Source organism: Hipposideros armiger, unplaced genomic scaffold (assembly GCF_001890085.2).
Source record: "Hipposideros armiger isolate ML-2016 unplaced genomic scaffold, ASM189008v1 scaffold_13, whole genome shotgun sequence".
Taxonomy (NCBI): domain Eukaryota; kingdom Metazoa; phylum Chordata; class Mammalia; order Chiroptera; family Hipposideridae; genus Hipposideros; species Hipposideros armiger.
Genome location: NW_017731363.1, coordinates 4,033,312 through 4,051,174, shown reverse-complemented (window position 1 = coordinate 4,051,174; position 17,863 = coordinate 4,033,312). Strand labels below are relative to the sequence as shown.

The 17,863-nt window shown below is 45.2% G+C and overlaps 1 protein-coding gene across 8 annotated transcripts in view; it reads left to right on the top strand.

Moving 5' to 3' along the window:
* Nucleotides 1-17,863, top strand: part of PHKA2 (phosphorylase kinase regulatory subunit alpha 2) — a 73,879-nt gene that overhangs the window by 41,562 nt on the left and 14,454 nt on the right. For all 8 annotated transcript variants that reach the window (XM_019666770.1, XM_019666764.1, XM_019666756.1 and 5 more), the window contains 12 exons: nucleotides 2,382-2,489; nucleotides 3,563-3,641; nucleotides 6,622-6,756; nucleotides 7,429-7,538; nucleotides 8,672-8,816; nucleotides 9,080-9,158; nucleotides 12,042-12,211; nucleotides 12,962-13,138; nucleotides 14,682-14,770; nucleotides 15,790-15,923; nucleotides 16,533-16,689; nucleotides 17,644-17,723. In XM_019666770.1, coding sequence (XP_019522315.1) covers nucleotides 2,382-2,489; nucleotides 3,563-3,641; nucleotides 6,622-6,756; nucleotides 7,429-7,538; nucleotides 8,672-8,816; nucleotides 9,080-9,158; nucleotides 12,042-12,211; nucleotides 12,962-13,138; nucleotides 14,682-14,770; nucleotides 15,790-15,923; nucleotides 16,533-16,689; nucleotides 17,644-17,723 — 1,463 coding nt within the window. The remainder of the gene's footprint in view (nucleotides 1-2,381; nucleotides 2,490-3,562; nucleotides 3,642-6,621; nucleotides 6,757-7,428; nucleotides 7,539-8,671; nucleotides 8,817-9,079; nucleotides 9,159-12,041; nucleotides 12,212-12,961; nucleotides 13,139-14,681; nucleotides 14,771-15,789; nucleotides 15,924-16,532; nucleotides 16,690-17,643; nucleotides 17,724-17,863) is intronic.

The window sequence follows — 17,863 nt, the reverse complement described above, 5'->3', positions numbered from 1 at the left end:
CTTGGCTGTAGAGGGCAGTGTCACTGGCCCTCACATGTGGGATCCGAACCGGGGCCCTCTGGCGTCCCAAGCCAGCTCTTAACCAACGCGCCACTCAGCCGGCCTGTGCAGCTTTCTGTCTTCTAACCTCCTCACTCACCTTTGGGTTTCTACTCGTCATGACAACCTCCTTTATCCAATGAGTTTACACATAAGCTAGGCACCGATTTTGAACATGACTTTATGTTGACCACAGTTTGTGTTACCTGCTTCCAGTTGGTAGTTGGGAAGCTTCACTCATCACATCAGTGACATGTAGAGACCACTGCAGACAGGGCCACCCAGACCCATATGGCACCTTTGTGCAAATTAGAAATGGGCCTCATCCTTGGAATGGCTGCAGCCCCAGGCCAAGGTGGCATCCAGCCTGCATTTCCACCTCATTTCCCCAGCCGGACATGCTTGTGCAAGGTGCCACCATCTACGAGGTCCTCCACTGGACAGCTTGTAATTAACGCAAGTGTGCCCAGCAAATGTGTATCGAGCAGCTGCCCTGGGCCAGGCAGCCGGCTAGGTCACACAAAGGGGTGACAACGCCAGCTCTGTTTCTTTGAGCTTGTGGGCTAGTGAGGGTCAGAGGAGCTAGTCTGAGGGATGGAGGGCAGACAGCGGAGTGGTGGTGGCAAAGGCCTGTTGCACTGGAGGACCTGCAAGCAGATCGGGGGGACTGGCGTGGAGAGAGACAGAGGGATGCCACCATAGGGGGGCAGGAGCCGTTCCGGGGGTGGCAGGAGGGCAGAGCCAGGCTGTCTTGTGATCCAGGCACCTTGTCTGCCTTCTGTTCTTTGCACTGACTATTTCTCATCCTAGATCTTTACAGTCTTTCTGAATACTACTTACATTTCAAATAGCTTTAGCATACAATCTGATTATAACAGTAATCATGCACATTGTAAAATACCCAGGATTCTATACAAAGGAGTAAATATTTATCTCTAATCTTACTACCTGAAGATAACCATGCTGACATTTTGGAGAATCTCCTTCCACACTATTATCCTATTTGATTATTTGATTACTAGCGATATTTAATTCTGTTTAGTTTACGAGTTTTAGGTTTTCTTAATGTTTACTACTACAGCAAATTTTTAAAAATTTACAAAGTATATTAATAACATCACTGATTAATCCACGAGCAGAGAATGACTCCCTCCTGGTGTGATTTTCCCCTTTGGAGAAGGATAAGTGTTTCCTATTTCCTTTGATTAGCTGTTTTCTGGAGGAAAAAGTGGTCACTCACATTACCCCCAACCAGCATTGTAATAACTAAAAACCCAAAGGTCAGCATGGAGTTTACAACAGAGAAAGCTGCAGACTAACTTTTACAATGCAAAGCCAGCACTCTCCATCAGAAAGAGAACTGTAGTTTATTTTGATCAGTCAAAAGTCCCCAGTGGGGCCGGCCAAGTGGCGCATTGGTTAAGAGTTGGCTTAGAACACCAGCTCTGAGCAGCAGGGCCCTGGTTCGGATCCCACATGAGGGCCAGTGACGCTGCGCCCTCTACAGCTAAGATGGTGAACAACGGCTCGACCTGGAGCTGGGCTGCTGTGAGCTACCGTGAGTGGCTGGCAGCCGCCATGAGCCGCCGTCCAATGACCGGCAACTGATCTGCCTCACCCAGGAAGAACGCAATGATCACAATACCAACATGGGCCAGTGAAGCAACGTCCTCCACAACTAGACTGAAGAACAAAAGGACAGCAACTTGTCTTTTCCCCTCCCCCAATTCCCCAATAAAATCTTAAAAAAAAAAAACCCAATGGATTCAGCGTTTTGCAGTCCTGATGGAAAAGCGTGATCTAATAGTACTATTGTTTTTCCTCAATAAATAGTGCCACCTTCTGGCAATTTTCTTGCTTAAGCACACAGAGTTGATGAACCTCAGGGGAGAGCAAGACAGAAGAAACCTGACTTAGCATCCAGAGAGCCATTGCCATGGCCGTAGGCTGATGTTTAGATCATTGTACCCGTAACACAGCATGAGCTGTGAAATTTCGTGTTGCCCAGAGCTGTGCTCAAAGAAGGCAGGCCAAGCTTTTAGTGCCCGTCTCTCGCCTTTTGTCATCAGTGTGCTTGTGGGCACACACTGGCCTGGAACGCAGCCTAGATTTGAGTTCCACCTCTGCTGCTTTTATGTCCCCCACTCCCACCTCCGCAAGCCCCCCATGCAAGGGTTTACCCCCCTAGGCCTCCCTATCCCAGCTCTCTTACAAAATTGGTCTGGAGGAGCGAATGAGTAGCATTTTGTAAGTCCTCAATGTACGGTGCTCCCCTAGTGTACAGCGACATTGACCTTTTTATCCTCTGATATTCTGACCTTGGGTTTTTCTCTCTTTGCCAGGTAGACGAAGAATATAAGAATCCTCACACGGTGGACAGAGTTCCTCTGGGGAAGCTGCCCCATCTGTGGGGCCAGTCCTTGTACATCCTCAGCTCGCTATTGGCAGAGGTAGGGAGCTTGGGGGCGTCCCAGATGGGAAACTGGAAGAGCACAGGGGCTCTCTGCCCAGTGTGGCTGTGATTGTCTTTGGCATCTTCATGGCTTTAAAGTCAGTTGCATGAGGTTGGCACAGTGAGAGTGGCCCTTAGGAGCTATAGGTGCTGAGGTGATGCATTTGTTTCATGGGTATGATCATCTCCCCAATTTCATGGCCATGTTCTTGGGGGTAAGGAATCTTCTACTTCTGTCTTTATGACTAGAGAAAACGCATATGTATATGTCCTTTGGAAAGCCAGCCCTGCCTCTGACTAGCTCTGTGACCTCAGGCAGTTCTCTTAACTTTTCTGGACCTCAGTTTCCTCATCTTAACAGTGAAGAGGTTGGGTTTGATCATCTCTGCGATACTTTACAGCTCTGATTTCTGCATCAGTGAGATGGGAGAAGAATAATTCTATTCCCATCTCCTCATCTTCAATGAAAAGGCCTTCATTTGGACCCAGCATTACGTCCAGTTCCTCCTCAGAACTCCCAGAATACCTTGTCCCCTCTCTTATTAGAATTCTGATCATTTATAGAAACTGCGGAGATCCATATTCAAAGAGCATTCTGTAAGCAGGGAGGGGAGTTTTGTGTTTCAGGACAGTCGGCCCTGGGCCAAGTCCCCACTCTGCCATTTACCTTAAGCGCATTACCTCTGTTTCCTCACCTATAAAATGATGATAATGGTAGTGCCCACCTGTTAGGAGGCCTAAATGTGACAATGCACATACAGGGGACTCAGCACATTACTGAGTGTGGAGTAAGGGCTCTGGAAGTATTAGTTACTGTCATTCTTCTCACTCACACAAGATGGTGGCATGTGACTAACCCTGGAGAGGTAGGTGCCAGAAACATAATACATTTATCAGTAGCTATCTAAATTGTATGCTGTGTTTCAGAGAAAATGAGCAATTGACTTAAAATATCTAAAGGAGTGAAATCCTGAATATTTTGAGTCCCCAAATATTTCATTTTCAAACTTAGGTTTAAGGTGAAATTTTAGTAATTAGTGTTTCATAGCATTAATGCACCTGTTTTCCTAGGGATTCCTTGCCACTGGTGAAATTGATCCCTTAAATAGAAGATTTTCCACTTCCGTCAAACCTGATGTTGTAGTACAAGGTTTGTAAGCATGTTTACTATTCACGTTTAACTTGTAAAACCCATGTTATTTTTAATTCAGATTGTTCCCTAGTTTTCTATTTAATTTTTTAAAAGTTTGTATGTGTGTATGCTTCAGCATATATCAATTCTGTGAAAAACATTCTCTAACTCAATAGCTCCCAACAGCAACAATATTCTTCCCAACCACAAAGTTACTTTCTACAAAGCCACTGTTTTCTTGAATCTAAACCTCGATTGCAGTTGGGACATAAGTGATTCATTAAGCATCATTTTTCATAGCTGACGTTCTTCAGGAAGTAGAACGTGAGGCTGATGAAAACTCAGAACCCAAGTGAGGGTTCACTCGTTCCTCCCTTTGAGGTCTGACTGGAGCTGCGGGCCCACCCGCCTCCACCTGCTTCCCCTCCTCTCCTGCCAGCACCTCTTCCAGAGACGTGGAAGGCCAGTCCGGGCTGCTGCAGCGCTGTCTCTGCCTCCCTACATGCCTTCGCCTCTCTGTGCCTCACGGTTGTCCTGACTGGTGCCCCCTCACAGGGGATCTTGAGATCAACTGAGATTGCCGTGGTGAAAGCCCTCAATGTAGGGCCCGGCCTGGTATGCGCCCAGCCCGCCATTTCCTCTCCCTATTTTCCGTCCTCAGAAGACTCCGAAGGAGTTCACATGCCTCATAGAGCAACTCATGTACCAGCTGATATCAGAACACATTGTGTTGACACCTTATTTACTCTAAATTTCACTGTACATTTCTTAAGGACAAGGCCTGTATCATTCTTGCAGCTTCTATGTTGATTGACACACATGCACTCAATACATTAAAATACATTATTGAACAAATGAAAGGCAACCTTATTTGTCACCATGGACTCATTTCACCGCACCTGCCAGTGATGCAGTGAGAGGCCAGCAGGACACCACCTTGTCAATACTGTGTGCCAGGCCCTCCGCGAGACACAGCCAAGTGTCACACATTCTGATCAGGCAGAAATTGTGATTGTTATGATTATCATCCCCATTTTATACATGAGGCTTAGGAGTTAACTTACTCACTCAAGGTCTCCCAGCTGACAGCTGGAGGTGCGAACCCTGTTCTGACATTCAGGTGGACCGATCCAGCCCGACTCCACGGTCTCTGCACTTAACCAGAGCACATGCTGCTAAGTGATCCTTTCAACCCACAAGGCGTCTTTTCCATCTGCGGGCTGGGGTGCGTTGATGGGTCCTGAGCAGCATTTTTTTTTTAATATACGGTCATGTGCCACCTAACAACGCTTCGGTCAACGATGAACCTCATATATGACGGTGGTCCCACAAGATTATAATAGAGCTGAAAAATTCCTGTTGCCTAGTGACGGTATAACTATTGTAATGTCATGGTGCAACACATTACTCACGTGATGCTGGTGTAAACCTGCGCTGCCAGTTGTATAGAAGTATAGCACGTACAAGTACAGCAGTAGGCTAGACCGTCTGTGTTTATGTAAACACGTTCTATGATGTTCACACAATGACAAAATCGCCTAACAACGCATTTCTCAGAACGTGTCCCTGTTGGTAAGCAGAGCATGACTGTAATAGATTAGAACAGAGTACAAAGCATGAGAGGATCTGGCCAGGAGGAGGCGGAAGTGCAATTTCAGAAACTTCTCCACATACGGCTGTATCAGATCACGAGGCTCACAGGTCTCGGTCAGACCACTGTTATAAAAGACAGAGTATGACTACTATGTGGCTCTGATGCATGTGGATCTCTGCACAGCATCAGAAGCTTCCAAAGAGACCGATGTAAGGGAAGCCACCCACCCGGTCCTGCATGGCTGATGTTCTCATTTCCTGGGGCCTGGGAGATCAGCTTCCGGTCCCTGTTCAGCTATAGCTGCTGGCCAGTTGAGCGTGCAAGGCTTCCCCTGAGGGACAATTGTAAAGCTCAGATGAAATCATGGATATTAAAATACTTTGGAAAAGTATCATGTGCTATATAAATATAAGAAGGTGACATTTGGGTCTCGATGGCATTTATATATATTGTATGTTCAGGTGCCATCAGCCTGTGGTATAATAGTGGGGCTCGGGGGGCTACCTCAGCAGTAACCAAGTCTTCTTCCTCTAGCCTGAGCACAGCCCCAAGCCCCTCCAGTTTCCAGCAGGTTCTGCTGCAGGTAGACACAGACCCAGCCACTCTCTCTGGCCGGAATTCCCCTTCTCCAGTCCCCTCCCTGAACTCCTTCTCTTAGACAAAAAGCACTGCTCCTTCTCTTAAAAGCCAGCAGTACAGATACAGCGGTGTGGGGGTGTGAGGCCCCTCCTCAGGCACCCATGTCCCAGGCACTCAGCTCCCTGCCTGCAGGAGAACCAGGTGCCCAGCCTCACCTACCGGAGATGGGCCCCAGGCCAACCCATTGAGGGTACAGGGCCTGGCATTGGGCTGCCCCATTACCACCAGCAGCCCACTAACAGCCCCACTTTACCTTCTATCCGGAGGGAAGCCCTCCCCCTCTGTCAGAGCCCTGCTGCTAGCACACGCCACCATATTGTGCCTCTTTCCTGCCCTTTGGTAGCAGGGACACAGGCTTCTCCTGGTTGCCCCATGCCGAGCTGTTTCCACTCGTGATCCCATATGCAAATAACACAAGACAGGTTTAGAATAAATGCAGACCCAGAGGGCGGCAAGACATCATTTGAGATGGGGTAATTTGGCTTGGGACCCATTGAAGACCATTTCTATAAGACTCGTACCAGACTGTTTTGTATATTGTAGGTGCTTGATAAATATGCATCGTGGGTGTTGAGGGGAGACAAGGCCAGAGAGAACCAGGAAGAGCAGCAGTACAAGTGCTGTCATTTTCAAAGCCACCCAGTGCGTGGAGAGCATGCTAATGTGTGTATCATAGGCCAATGAAGAGATCACATAATGCTGCACATCCATGTGAAGAGACAAAGGCACAGTCTAATGCGGATTCTCCGTCCTTCTTGATTGCAGTTACTGTTCTAGCAGAAAACAAGCACGTTAAGGAATTGCTGAGGAAGCATGGGATAGACGTCCAGAGCATTGCTGACATTCACCCAATCCGAGTCCAACCAGGCCGGATCCTCAGCCACATATATGCCAAACTTGGTAGGTTTGGGAAAATAGCAGGGTGTTTTTGACGAGGGGGCATCTTGGTTCTAGGTTTTGGGTCTGGGGGAAACAGTGAGATGTGTAAATTCGAAAGAATTGGGCAAGGCACTAAAGCAGGTGGTTTGACTACTTCCATGTGAAGAAGAGTGAGCGAACAAGCACATTCTTCTCATGCCAGGTCAGTAGATGTTGCCTGCCGCAGGATGGCCGTGTCATTTGCCAGATCTGTTGTAAAATAAGCAGCACCTTTGAAAATTCACAATTGGAACAGTCATTTTTGTCTTGATAATGGTTGTCATTTTCATCTGTCATCTCAGAAAATGCTCATTTACCCATTACAGTGGGAGAGGGCTCTCTTTACTTTTTCTAAAATCTGGCGTTGTTTAGTATTATGGCTCCATACTGAATAAATTAAAAGTAAACATTAATAAAGTCTTTTTAATAGTTTTATTCCATATAGATGTTGAACCAGGTGCTGTTCGTATACATGCATTGAAAGAAGGGGGTGTGATTTGTTTTTAATTCATCCTTGTCCCATTTAAAGAAGGATGATAGTATTAAAAAAAACAGTGAGTTAACATAAAAATAAGTTCAGTCTTACCCAAAGTCACTCGGATTAGATGTTACTGTATTTGCTTTACTCCAATTTCTCTTTAATTTTTCAAATAGGACGGAATAAGAATATGAAATTGAGTGGCCGACCCTATCGGCACATTGGTGTCCTTGGAACATCTAAACTATATGTGATTAGGAACCAAATCTTTACTTTCACACCCCAGGTGAGAAGAGCAGGCCCATAGCAAACCAACAAGCATCCTTTCATTAAGCTGTCTTTTCTGTCTGGTGAGCCCCTTTGTGTGTGGTAGAATATGCATGCATGTGTTCCAATAGAGACATATATGGTGACCCCTGGGACCTAGTACAATTCTTTACTCAGAATAGGTGCTCATTACATGTGGCTTGAATTGAATTGAGTGTGCCAGGACTTCCAGTCATGAGTAGTAGTGAAATTCACACCGCTTTACAAATTTGCTAGTGACATGTCACTTGACTCTCAGCCCTTGTGCCCCTAATTGCAATTGTCCCTCACCCTTGCATAGGTTTGTCATCAGACCCTTTGTGTAACACACAGCCAGTCTGATTTTCAGGCCCCAATCCCCTTGACGAGATCCTCGATTACAGAACTTTTCTTCAGAGTTTTTGTTTCCAAAGGAAACTAGTCCTGTGGAACCCAAACCAATAGTTTTTCATCCATTTGGGCAGCTAGAAAGACCAATTGTGGCATCACTTTATCAACTTGGGGCACAGCGCCCCCACTACCCGGGCACACTGTCGTGAGTCAGTAGCCCCAAGTTGCTCTTTTTCACCCTAACCCACACTGCTCACTTCAATCTTGTGAGTTATTACCTTTCATAACAAATTTCAAACCAGAGCATGGACTAGTCCAGAGGCCAGAACAGTTTGATTTTCCTTGACATCAGGCCACAGTACCTTTAGTTCATCATATTAACCAGGCCATCATTCAGGTAAACACCATCTCCCCATCTCACCTGCTCTCAGCGCCCTCACTTGGAAAGCATCTCTGAGCCCAGCAGCCCTGGAGGAGTACGAATTAAGGAGTTATTGATTTCCTTTAGGAGACGGCAGTATTGGGCCAGGTGCTTAAATCCCCAGCTGAGGAGCTAGCTGTAAATAGATCTAGCTGTGTACCTTTCCTTTCCACGGCTCCTGGGCAAGCAACAAGTCGATTTGTCTGATTGCGAGGAGAGCCGCATAATGGGCGGATTACAGCCAGGATTGAACCTCTTCTGTGGAAACATAACACAAGGATTAGTGCTGCCGTGAACGACAGCTGGGGTGGTGTCGAAGGACATGAAGGACCGCCTTTTACCTGGTCTGTTTTGACTTGCAGTTCACTGACCAGCACCACTTCTACCTGGCCCTGGACAATGAGATGATCGTGGAAATGCTGAGGATCGAGCTGGCCTACCTGTGCACCTGCTGGCGGATGACAGGCAGACCCACACTCACCTTCCCCGTCACCCACACCATGCTCAGTAACTCGACACACTTGCTCTTCCTGATTCATGTCCCACTGTTGGTTTGGGCCGTTTTCAAAATGGTTTAAATGGATCCCCAGGACAGAGCTGAGTACTGAAAGGAGTTCTCAGTAGTTCAATTTCTTAGCTCAGGAATCTTCTATCACATATGTATTTTAATTAGAATGTGTTGATGAAAGCATTTCAGTGCATGTCCCCCACCCCCCAAAAAAGTATTCCTAGATTAGGTAAATTAATTCATCTTTTTTTTTTCCCCTTAGTGAATGATGGCTCAGATATTCATCCTGCAGTCCTTTCTACAATTAGAAAACTAGAGGATGGATATTTTGGAGGAGCTAGGTAATTTATGACTTTTTTATAAATAAAAGCAACATCGACATTTCTTAAAGTCTTTTGCTGCCTTTCTCCCATTTTTCATATCAGTTGCTGAACCCAGAAGCATGGCGCTTTAGAGTAAAAAGGAAGTTAAAATTGTACTAATCCGGTCACCCATGTGAAACTGGAGTCATCTCTAAAGTAGCATTCAGTGGGTATTAGTGAAGCTTTTACAGGCGCCAGGAGGCCTGGGGCATAGAGAGGTGAACATATCAATTTCTCTGAAGTGGCGTTCTTGGAATGCGTTCATGGAATGCTGTGTCTGTTTCTAGTAAAAGGCATAAGAAAATACCCAGTGCCTAGAATCTAGCAGGTGCTCAATAAATACTCCTTGAATTCACATGAGTGTGCTGTCACCTGAAGAATAATTTATAGAACTTTACAAATTCCTTAGTGATTCTCAGAGCAGAGCACCGGAGTGGGCCTACCTAAACCGTTGTCCCCTCATTCTCAGTGGAATGACACCCATTCCAGGGTGCAGGCCCAGGTGTTATATATGATTAGCACCTAGAGTGATAGGGGACTCACCACCCAAGAAAACCCCTTCTGTGTTTGTACCCTATGATTGTCACAGGCAGAGGTTTCCTCTGTAGCAGCTGTGCCCTGATCTCTCTGAAATCCCTGGAATATGCCAGAAGGGCCCCAGGAGAACCTCACTGTGCAGCCAGCCCCAGGGAGGTGTGGCCTTTCCCGGGTTCAGGGAGGCTTCCATTTGGTCCTTGATGGAATGCCAGTTGCTAAAAGTGTTTGGGGCTTGAAGTCAGCCCTTCTCACATCCTCCCAGACCAGGGACCCTGCTGCCACTGTAATTTTTTTTTAATTGTGGTAAATTACATATAACATAAAATTTACCATCTTGACTCTTCTTAAGTGTACAGTTCAGTAGTGTTAAGTACATTCACATTGTTTTGCCACTGATCTCCAGATCTTTCTCATCTTGCAGAACTGAAACTCTGTACCCATGAAACAACTCTCCGTTTCCCCCTGGCCTCAGCCCCAAGCAACCACCATTCTACTTTCTGTCTCTAGGTATCTCATCTAAGTGGACTCATCCAGTATTTTTGTGACTGGCTAATTTCATGTAGCCCGATGTCCTCAGGGATGAGTCTCTATATTTCTAAGTGCTGCTCACAGAGCTTCTCCTGGCCCCTCTCAGGAGTGTCAGCAAGACCATCCCCAGCATTTTGCCATCTACACTTCCAGCTCTAGCGCCATAACTGCAGTTGGCATCCACTTTCATACGTTTCACCTCCAGTTTAAATAAGTTACCACCTGGTGTATGGCATCATAACCAAGGGAAAATACCATACGCCCCTAATGAACTGTTTGTCAAAATAAACTCTTTAATTGAAATCTAATCATTGTCAAAAGGACCCTGCAGTTCATTGAGCACTTGCAGTGCGTACTTTGTTGCTTTGTATGGATTGTCACACTTAGTCTTCACTTGGCCACGTGGGCTGTAAACCCATTTTACAGACAAGGAGCTGTAGCCGCAGAGAGCAGGGCACAAGACGAGCAGGTGCAGAAGCTCTGTGTGAATCCAGAAACCAGGCTCTAACAGCCATGTGGAACTGGCTAAGGGCTTACAGGAGTCAGGAGGGCCTCCATTTACAGAGTATGGCAACAGTTCAGAGAACCAGGGAACGAAACAAATGCCTAGGCTCCATCAGCTACCTTTCCTACTAAGTTCTTGATAGTTACAATTGAATCTCATGCCTTTTTCTTTAGAACTGAGGGTCTTTCAAAAACTGAACTCACCCTAGATGCCTACCTGTACCCCTGTGGACCCACCTCCGGTCGCTTGCTATCAGAAGCCTTTTTAAATTACTACCTTTCTTCTGCCTTTGACCCGACTCCTTTGAACTTCATAGAGGGAAACTTTTCATTGTCTTTTTTCCATGCTGCACCTCACCTGCTCCTGTTCCCCAACCTCAGGAAAAACCATCACTAGAACTGCTGACGGGGCTTTAAGTGGGAAAGTTATTACTTTAGGAAGGGAAGGCTTTTCTTTCCCTCAGACCATGTTTATGATGTAGTCCATTTGCCTGTTGAAACTCAATCACCTATGAATTCATTTGCATCCCACACTTCACTTTACTCCTTAAACGTTTCTCTCAGCCATTTCTGCTTCCAGAACTAACATTTGAAGAAGCACACAGAGCAGGCTTACTTTTTGTAGGACGAACATTCCACCTGCTCCCTGAATCTGGGAACGGACCTGCAGAGCTCCGAGACTGCTGCCTTTGTAATGGGACCCCACACTGCCAAACCCAGTTCCCAGTTTTCAGTGGAACTTTGCCCAGCCTGATAATATACTAGGGCCACTCTGGACGTCTGCTGTGGTCAGGGGATGGCCTACTAATCACATTCCTTCTAGAGAGAGTTTGGGCTCTGAGACATCCCAACCTGCACCTATGTGGCCATGTTGCATGGCAGGGACTCATAAACAATGGCACACGTTCACCCAGAGAATTGTTGCTTATGGTTTTGTTCTGGTCCATTCATTTTTAGGGCCAAAAAAATCCCCTAACACTTGGTTCTGGTTTAAAGTGGTTCGCTCAATACGTTTTGTAAAACTTTGTTTGGTTCAGTAAAATAGATTTCTATTTGTGTTGGGTTCAGAAGTAAGAAATCAGCGTGATTCATTTTGGCTTTTAATATTTTGTGTGCTTCCACTTCATACTTGCTATTGAATTTTCATTTTAATTTCTTGGCTGACTACCGCTGAGTGACGTATTTATTGATACTGGCAGAAGCGCCACCTGGTTGTTGAAAAGTCTCTCCGTGATTCATAGTGGAAGTTTGTCCACATGCACCTATATCTGTAACAGAGTGTCTCCTTGGCAGAGTAAAACTAGGGAGCCTTTCGGAATTTCTCACCACGTCTTTCTACACGTATCTGACCTTCCTGGACCCAGACTGTGATGAGAAGTTGTTTGATAATGCCAGCGAAGGAAGCTTCAGTCCTGACAGCACTTCAGATTTGGGAGGATATTTGGAAGACACCATAAATCAAGGTATAGCTGGGCATGCCTTTGCAGGCAGTTCATTGAATTTATTGAAACTTTGGTGTTGTTATAAAATTGCCCTAAGACTTAAGCACAGACAATGACTGGTAATTAACATAGTAAAAAAGAGGGTTTGGAAACTTGCACTCATTAAAGTGAATAAAATGCCAGTTTAAAAGCCTAAACTGCAAAAGTGGGGCTTTTTTAAACCTAGAAGGACAAAGAGTGTCAGTAATGAGCACTTTTCACAAATATATTCTAAGGACAGAAGCACCCTGCTTGAGTTTTCAAAGGAATGGTAGAAGGATCTAGGTTTGATTAGGTATGAGTGCTGAAATCCTATATATATAAAACATTTCTCAAACTGACAGGGTTTCAGGTTGAAGTGACCTGTTTTTTACTTTTAGATAATACTTGGGATTGGGGCTGGAGGCTCCATAATGTTTAGCTCATTCATGACAAATTAAAACAGAAAGATCAGATCATAACTGCTGGCCCCAGGTTATCTTACATATTCAGTTTATCTGGCGATGATGTGACGCAAACATTATCTTGACCTGTGTTTCCTTTTCCTAGGATGAAGTTTTTCCAAACAGTGACTTTACAAACATATACAGTGCAAATATCTATTATATATGAAAATGTTGTCTTCCACTAAATTTCCTCAGTGCTGCGTACTACACACAATCACTATTATGCCTTTAGCATATCTCTGCAGCTTGTTTTCATTGGCTCTTTTGCTTGCTTGTCCAATTACAGAAAGCCAGGACGAACTTGACCAGTATATCAACCAGCTCCTGCAAAGCACCTCCTTGAAGTGCTACCTGCCTCCTCTTTGTAAGAAGACTTCAGAAGACAGCCATGTTTTCAGTGCCATCCACTCTACTCGGGATATACTCTCCTTGATGGCAAAAGCAAAGGGTTTGGAAATTCCGTGTATGTTATTCACTGTTTTCTGCCTGTTAAAATAACTTCTTTTATCAAAGTAATGCATGAGCATAATTTAAAAGTCAAAGAATCCTAAAAGAGAACAAAGTGCAGATGTTTCCTGCCTCCCCCCTCCCCTTCCTACTGCCGAGCTGGTGAGAGCCCGTGCTCTTATCAGCAAGGTTGCCGGTTTGACACCCATGTGAAATGGCCCTTCCTACTGCCCCTCCCCCCTCCCACCCCCAGTCCTTCTACTTAAGAGGTAACTGCTTTCAACTTAGTTGTTTCTTATGACATTTACAATACATAGCTCCATATTTTTAAAATAATGTGTGTATACTGCTGTCTTTTGATGTGCTGACTTTATTCAGTATCTTTTTACTTTCTCTTATGGGGTGAGGATTTAGCTGTCTTAAATCACCACTCCTCAGCTTCTCTTTCCCTAACCTGCCGATGTAATTATATTCAAGTTTAGTTAAAACAATACTCACTCTTTATATTATTGTATGTATGCAGATATTATTTCCCAACTGAGCATTATATTGTGTTGTCGGAAAAGTCATGATGCATTTTTGCAATGAAAAACATAGAAAACATACGTCATGACTTTTCCGACAATCCAATAGTATATACTGTAATTATATTATCATTTTTACTTTTTGTGTTTTCTAAAGCTAATAGTTGCCCCATCTTTTCATTTGCTTTGCTTCCTTTTTACACCTTCAAATGGCCTCACAATACAAATTTCCACAAGGTCAATAATGTCCAGGGATCTCTCTGTTCTACTACTTTTCTTAGCATCCACGGGTCTCCTTCTGTCTGGCTGATTGAGCTCTAGGCCTTTTGCATATCTGGCACCCTGGGACTTCTCTTTACCATATAACCCTTGGAATCTCCTTTGCTTAGCGCTTCAGTTAGATTCCCTGTTTCCTGAATCTGGCATGTTCCCCTTTCTCAATTTATTCCTTTTGTGGAGTACATTCTAGAATAGTTTCAGTGAGGTTTTTTTTTTAATGGTATAATGGAAGAGGTCATGGTGATGGCAGCCCTCAACTTGCTTGTTTTTGAAGTTCACTGCACCCTATGGTCTATTTGCCCTTCATGTCCAGGACATAGATTTTATCCTAGGATCTTTCTACGCCATCATCCTGGGGAGTTCCTTAAGACTTCCCTTGTCTCCTGCATTGGCTGTCCTGCTTTCTGTGTCTCAACGTTTCCTTTTTCAGCTTACTCTCTTATTTTGGTGGTCGAGCTCAATTGTTTCTTAGGCTCCTTCCATCCTAAGATGCTATGTAATTTTCCCTGAATTCCAGGAGGGAAAATTTGAAATTCAGCTCCTTAAAGCAAGATCCATGTCCGGCTCATTTCTTGTTTCCTCATTTAGCACATGATATAGTTACATGATAAATTCCTGTTGAAATTAATTATACTAAATAAGTAGTCCTTCCTTTAGTTGGTTTGTATTGAACAAGGAGCAGCCACTATACCTCTTAAAAGAAGTATTTTATCCTTCCTCCTCCTCAAGAGTTCTCTCTATTCTTTTGTTTTCCAGTTGTTCCCATGACTTTGCCAACTAAAGTTCTAAGTGTCCACCGTAAATCGCTAAATCTTGTTGATTCTACTCAGCCACTCCTAAAAAAGGTAAAGCATTTAGAATCACTTTTTTTTAAGTGTGATGTCCTTCGATGCTGGTGTAATCTTAAGAACTCTTTTAAGTGGTTAAACTCAAAAGAAAGGGCATATTTCTTGATGTCCAGGACTTTCAGGAATAGAAGTTCTGGGTTTCAGTGGGAACCCACTCACTTAGTTGTCTGGAATCTGCTATGTGTCAGTACACACATTGAATTTGATGCAAACCTTTATGTTCTGTGTGTAGGAAAAGGCTACTGACTTTCTGCCAACTCTTCAGAATGTGTGTCACACTAGAGGAAATAAGGACTGCCTAGCCCTGTCCTGTCTGTGCCAGGCAGCCAAGACCAGGCTATTTGCAGAACAGGGTACAAACTGGGGAAAGAAAATCCTCAGGAGAGGAATCTGGGGGTGTTCCCTACTGGTTCCCATAATTTGTTATTTTTATCCAGCAAACCCCCCCTTGATTTTATCCCACATGAATAGAAAGATTCAGCGTCAATTGGAGAATATCTTAACCTCAATTTTAGGTTGTTTGAAACTCACATACTTTTTGTGTTTTGCTTTGTTTTCAAAAACATATTTTGTTGAAGTATAACATATATAGAGAAAAGTATATGAAGTATAAGAATTGAACTCAATGGCTTATCACTGAGCCAGAAGATGCAGGTAAATGACCAGCCACCCTTTGTGCCCCTCCCAGAAGCTTCCTCCCCCTTCACTCCAGAGGTGACTGCTAGCATACGTTCTAATACCAGGGGTTAGTTTTGCCTGTTTTTGAACTTTTTAAATAGAACTTACACATATTTTAACCTATTCAGTCCAGTCTCTTGGAAACATTGACTAATACAGTGATTCACTGATCAAAAATAGTAAAGCATGTAAATAAACAAATACAAAATTTTCACTGAAAACCCGGAATACAGCACAGTGACGGAGTTCCCAGACCAGGTTGGTGTGTCACTTTCCATCTTCTGACAGCTTGAAAGCTCAGTCTGTTATCCCCTGGTTTTTGGCTTTTGTGTTGCCAGACCCCTGAAGATGACTTCCAGTGGCCCAGAGACGACCATGGTGATGTGGACTGTGAAAAACTGGTTGAACAGCTGAAAGATTGTTCGAACCTACAGGACCAAGCAGACATTCTGTACATTCTGTATATGATAAAGTAAGTTTCTGGGGTGGCCGGTTACCACAGTTGGTTCGAGCGCAGTGCTCATAACACCAGGGTTGCCAGTTTGAGCCCCACATGGGCCAAGGAGCTGCGCCCTCCACAACTAGATTGAAGACAACTACTTGACTTGGAGCTGATGGGTCCTGGAAAAACACACTGTTCCCCAGTAAAACAAAAAAGGAAGTTTCTGGTCTTCACTAGGCCAAGTTTTCCCCATCCTCCTGGACTCTGTTCCCTCGTCTTCTTGCCCTTCCGGTAAGATAGGTCATGATGATATTCACCCACGTTACCCAGGATCACCACGAACAGACTTCCACCCCCACCTCTGCCCACTCATGCTGGCCTCCCTGAACGAGAAGGCTGGGTAAGGCCAGGATCTCACCATTTCCCGATGTTAGGCTCCTGTTCCAAATAGACAGAAGGGATGCGTTGGTAAGACACAACCCTCTCATGGGACTCGGAGGCACTGGGCGGGCCGAGCACTTGGCAGAGGGCTTAGTGACTCATTCCCCTTCCTGCCAAGTGAGCTCTGCTACAAGAGAAGCCAGCCTGCACATGTTCCGGGCCTTACTTCTGGGGGCCTTACTTTCTGTCTCTTGACAGGGGTCCCAGCTGGGACACAAATCTCTCCGGACAACATGGTGTCACTGTTCACAACCTCCTCAGTGAGCTCTATGGGAAAGCCGGCCTGAACCAGGAGTGGGGTTTGATTCGCTACATCTCTGGCCTGCTCAGGAAGAAAGTGGAGGTGCTGGCCGAGGTCAGAGCCACTGCGCGGGCTGTCTGGCTGTCCTTTCTAGCCCCATGCCCTCTTCCTGTTATGAAAGCTGGAGGCAAGCGCCTCTTCTTTGTGAAGGAAACCAGTTGTTTAATATATAGGTGAAGTGGGCCCTCCTCTCCTGACCTCCCACTGCCCTTGAAAGATGAGCAGAGAAAATGAAATTGAAGTTGATTCATTTTGTTCTTCTTAGCTGCAGAGAAAGGTTTTCCCAATAAATAAAACAAAACTGGTCTGTGGCCTGGCACCCTCTTAAATAGAGCTCTCTTATTTCTGTATATCCACAGTCTAATCATCATTAACATTATAACCCTAAGGCCCTGTAAAAATCCAGAACCACTTCCTAAGACATTAAAGTTCAGTGTTATGGTAAGGTGATGGTATTTATTATATGAGAATAGTGGGGAAACTGATCATTTAGGACTATAATGTGGTAATTAACCCTTAATATCAGTATCTTGGGACTCGTGACAGCTCATCCCCTTTGTAGCATATCAGGGAATCCAATGTGTTTGCTACAATGGATGGGCATTAAATACCCACTAATGGGCCTTGCAGAGCTGGTCCTGAGGCCACATATTGGGGACACAATCATCTAGGGGACTCAGCCCTGCCTGGGTTGCTCAGTCGGGGGTCTATGTATGAATTTTTCAAATAAATGGCAACATGGGTCATAAAGTGTGTAAAGGTTAATATATGACCTTATTGGCAATCCCCTTCCCCTTTGGCTTTGCTAATCTCCCTCTCTCCCTCCCTTCCTCTCTCCCCTTCTTCCTCCTCGTCTCCCCCTCGTCTACCCCTCTCCCTCCCTCTTCCTTCCTCACTCCCGCTCCCTCTTTCTCTCCCTCCCTTTTTCTCTCTTTTCCTCTCTCCCTCCCTCTCCCCGTCTCCCTCTCTCTTTTCCTCTCTCTCTCACCATTTCTCCTAAATGAGTAGGCCTGTACAGACCTGCTATCACACCAGAAGCAGCTCACAGTGGGCCTACCACCGGAGCCGCGGGAGAAGACTATCTCTGCGTAAGCCTTCAGCCTGGGGGGGGCGGGGCTAAGGTTGGCGGAGGGTGGGGGGGCGTGGGGAAAACATCAGTTCCATCCACTGTTCAGAAAGAGGGTCTTTTTTTTTTTTAGCTGAGCCATCCTGCCACCTGTTGGCAGCT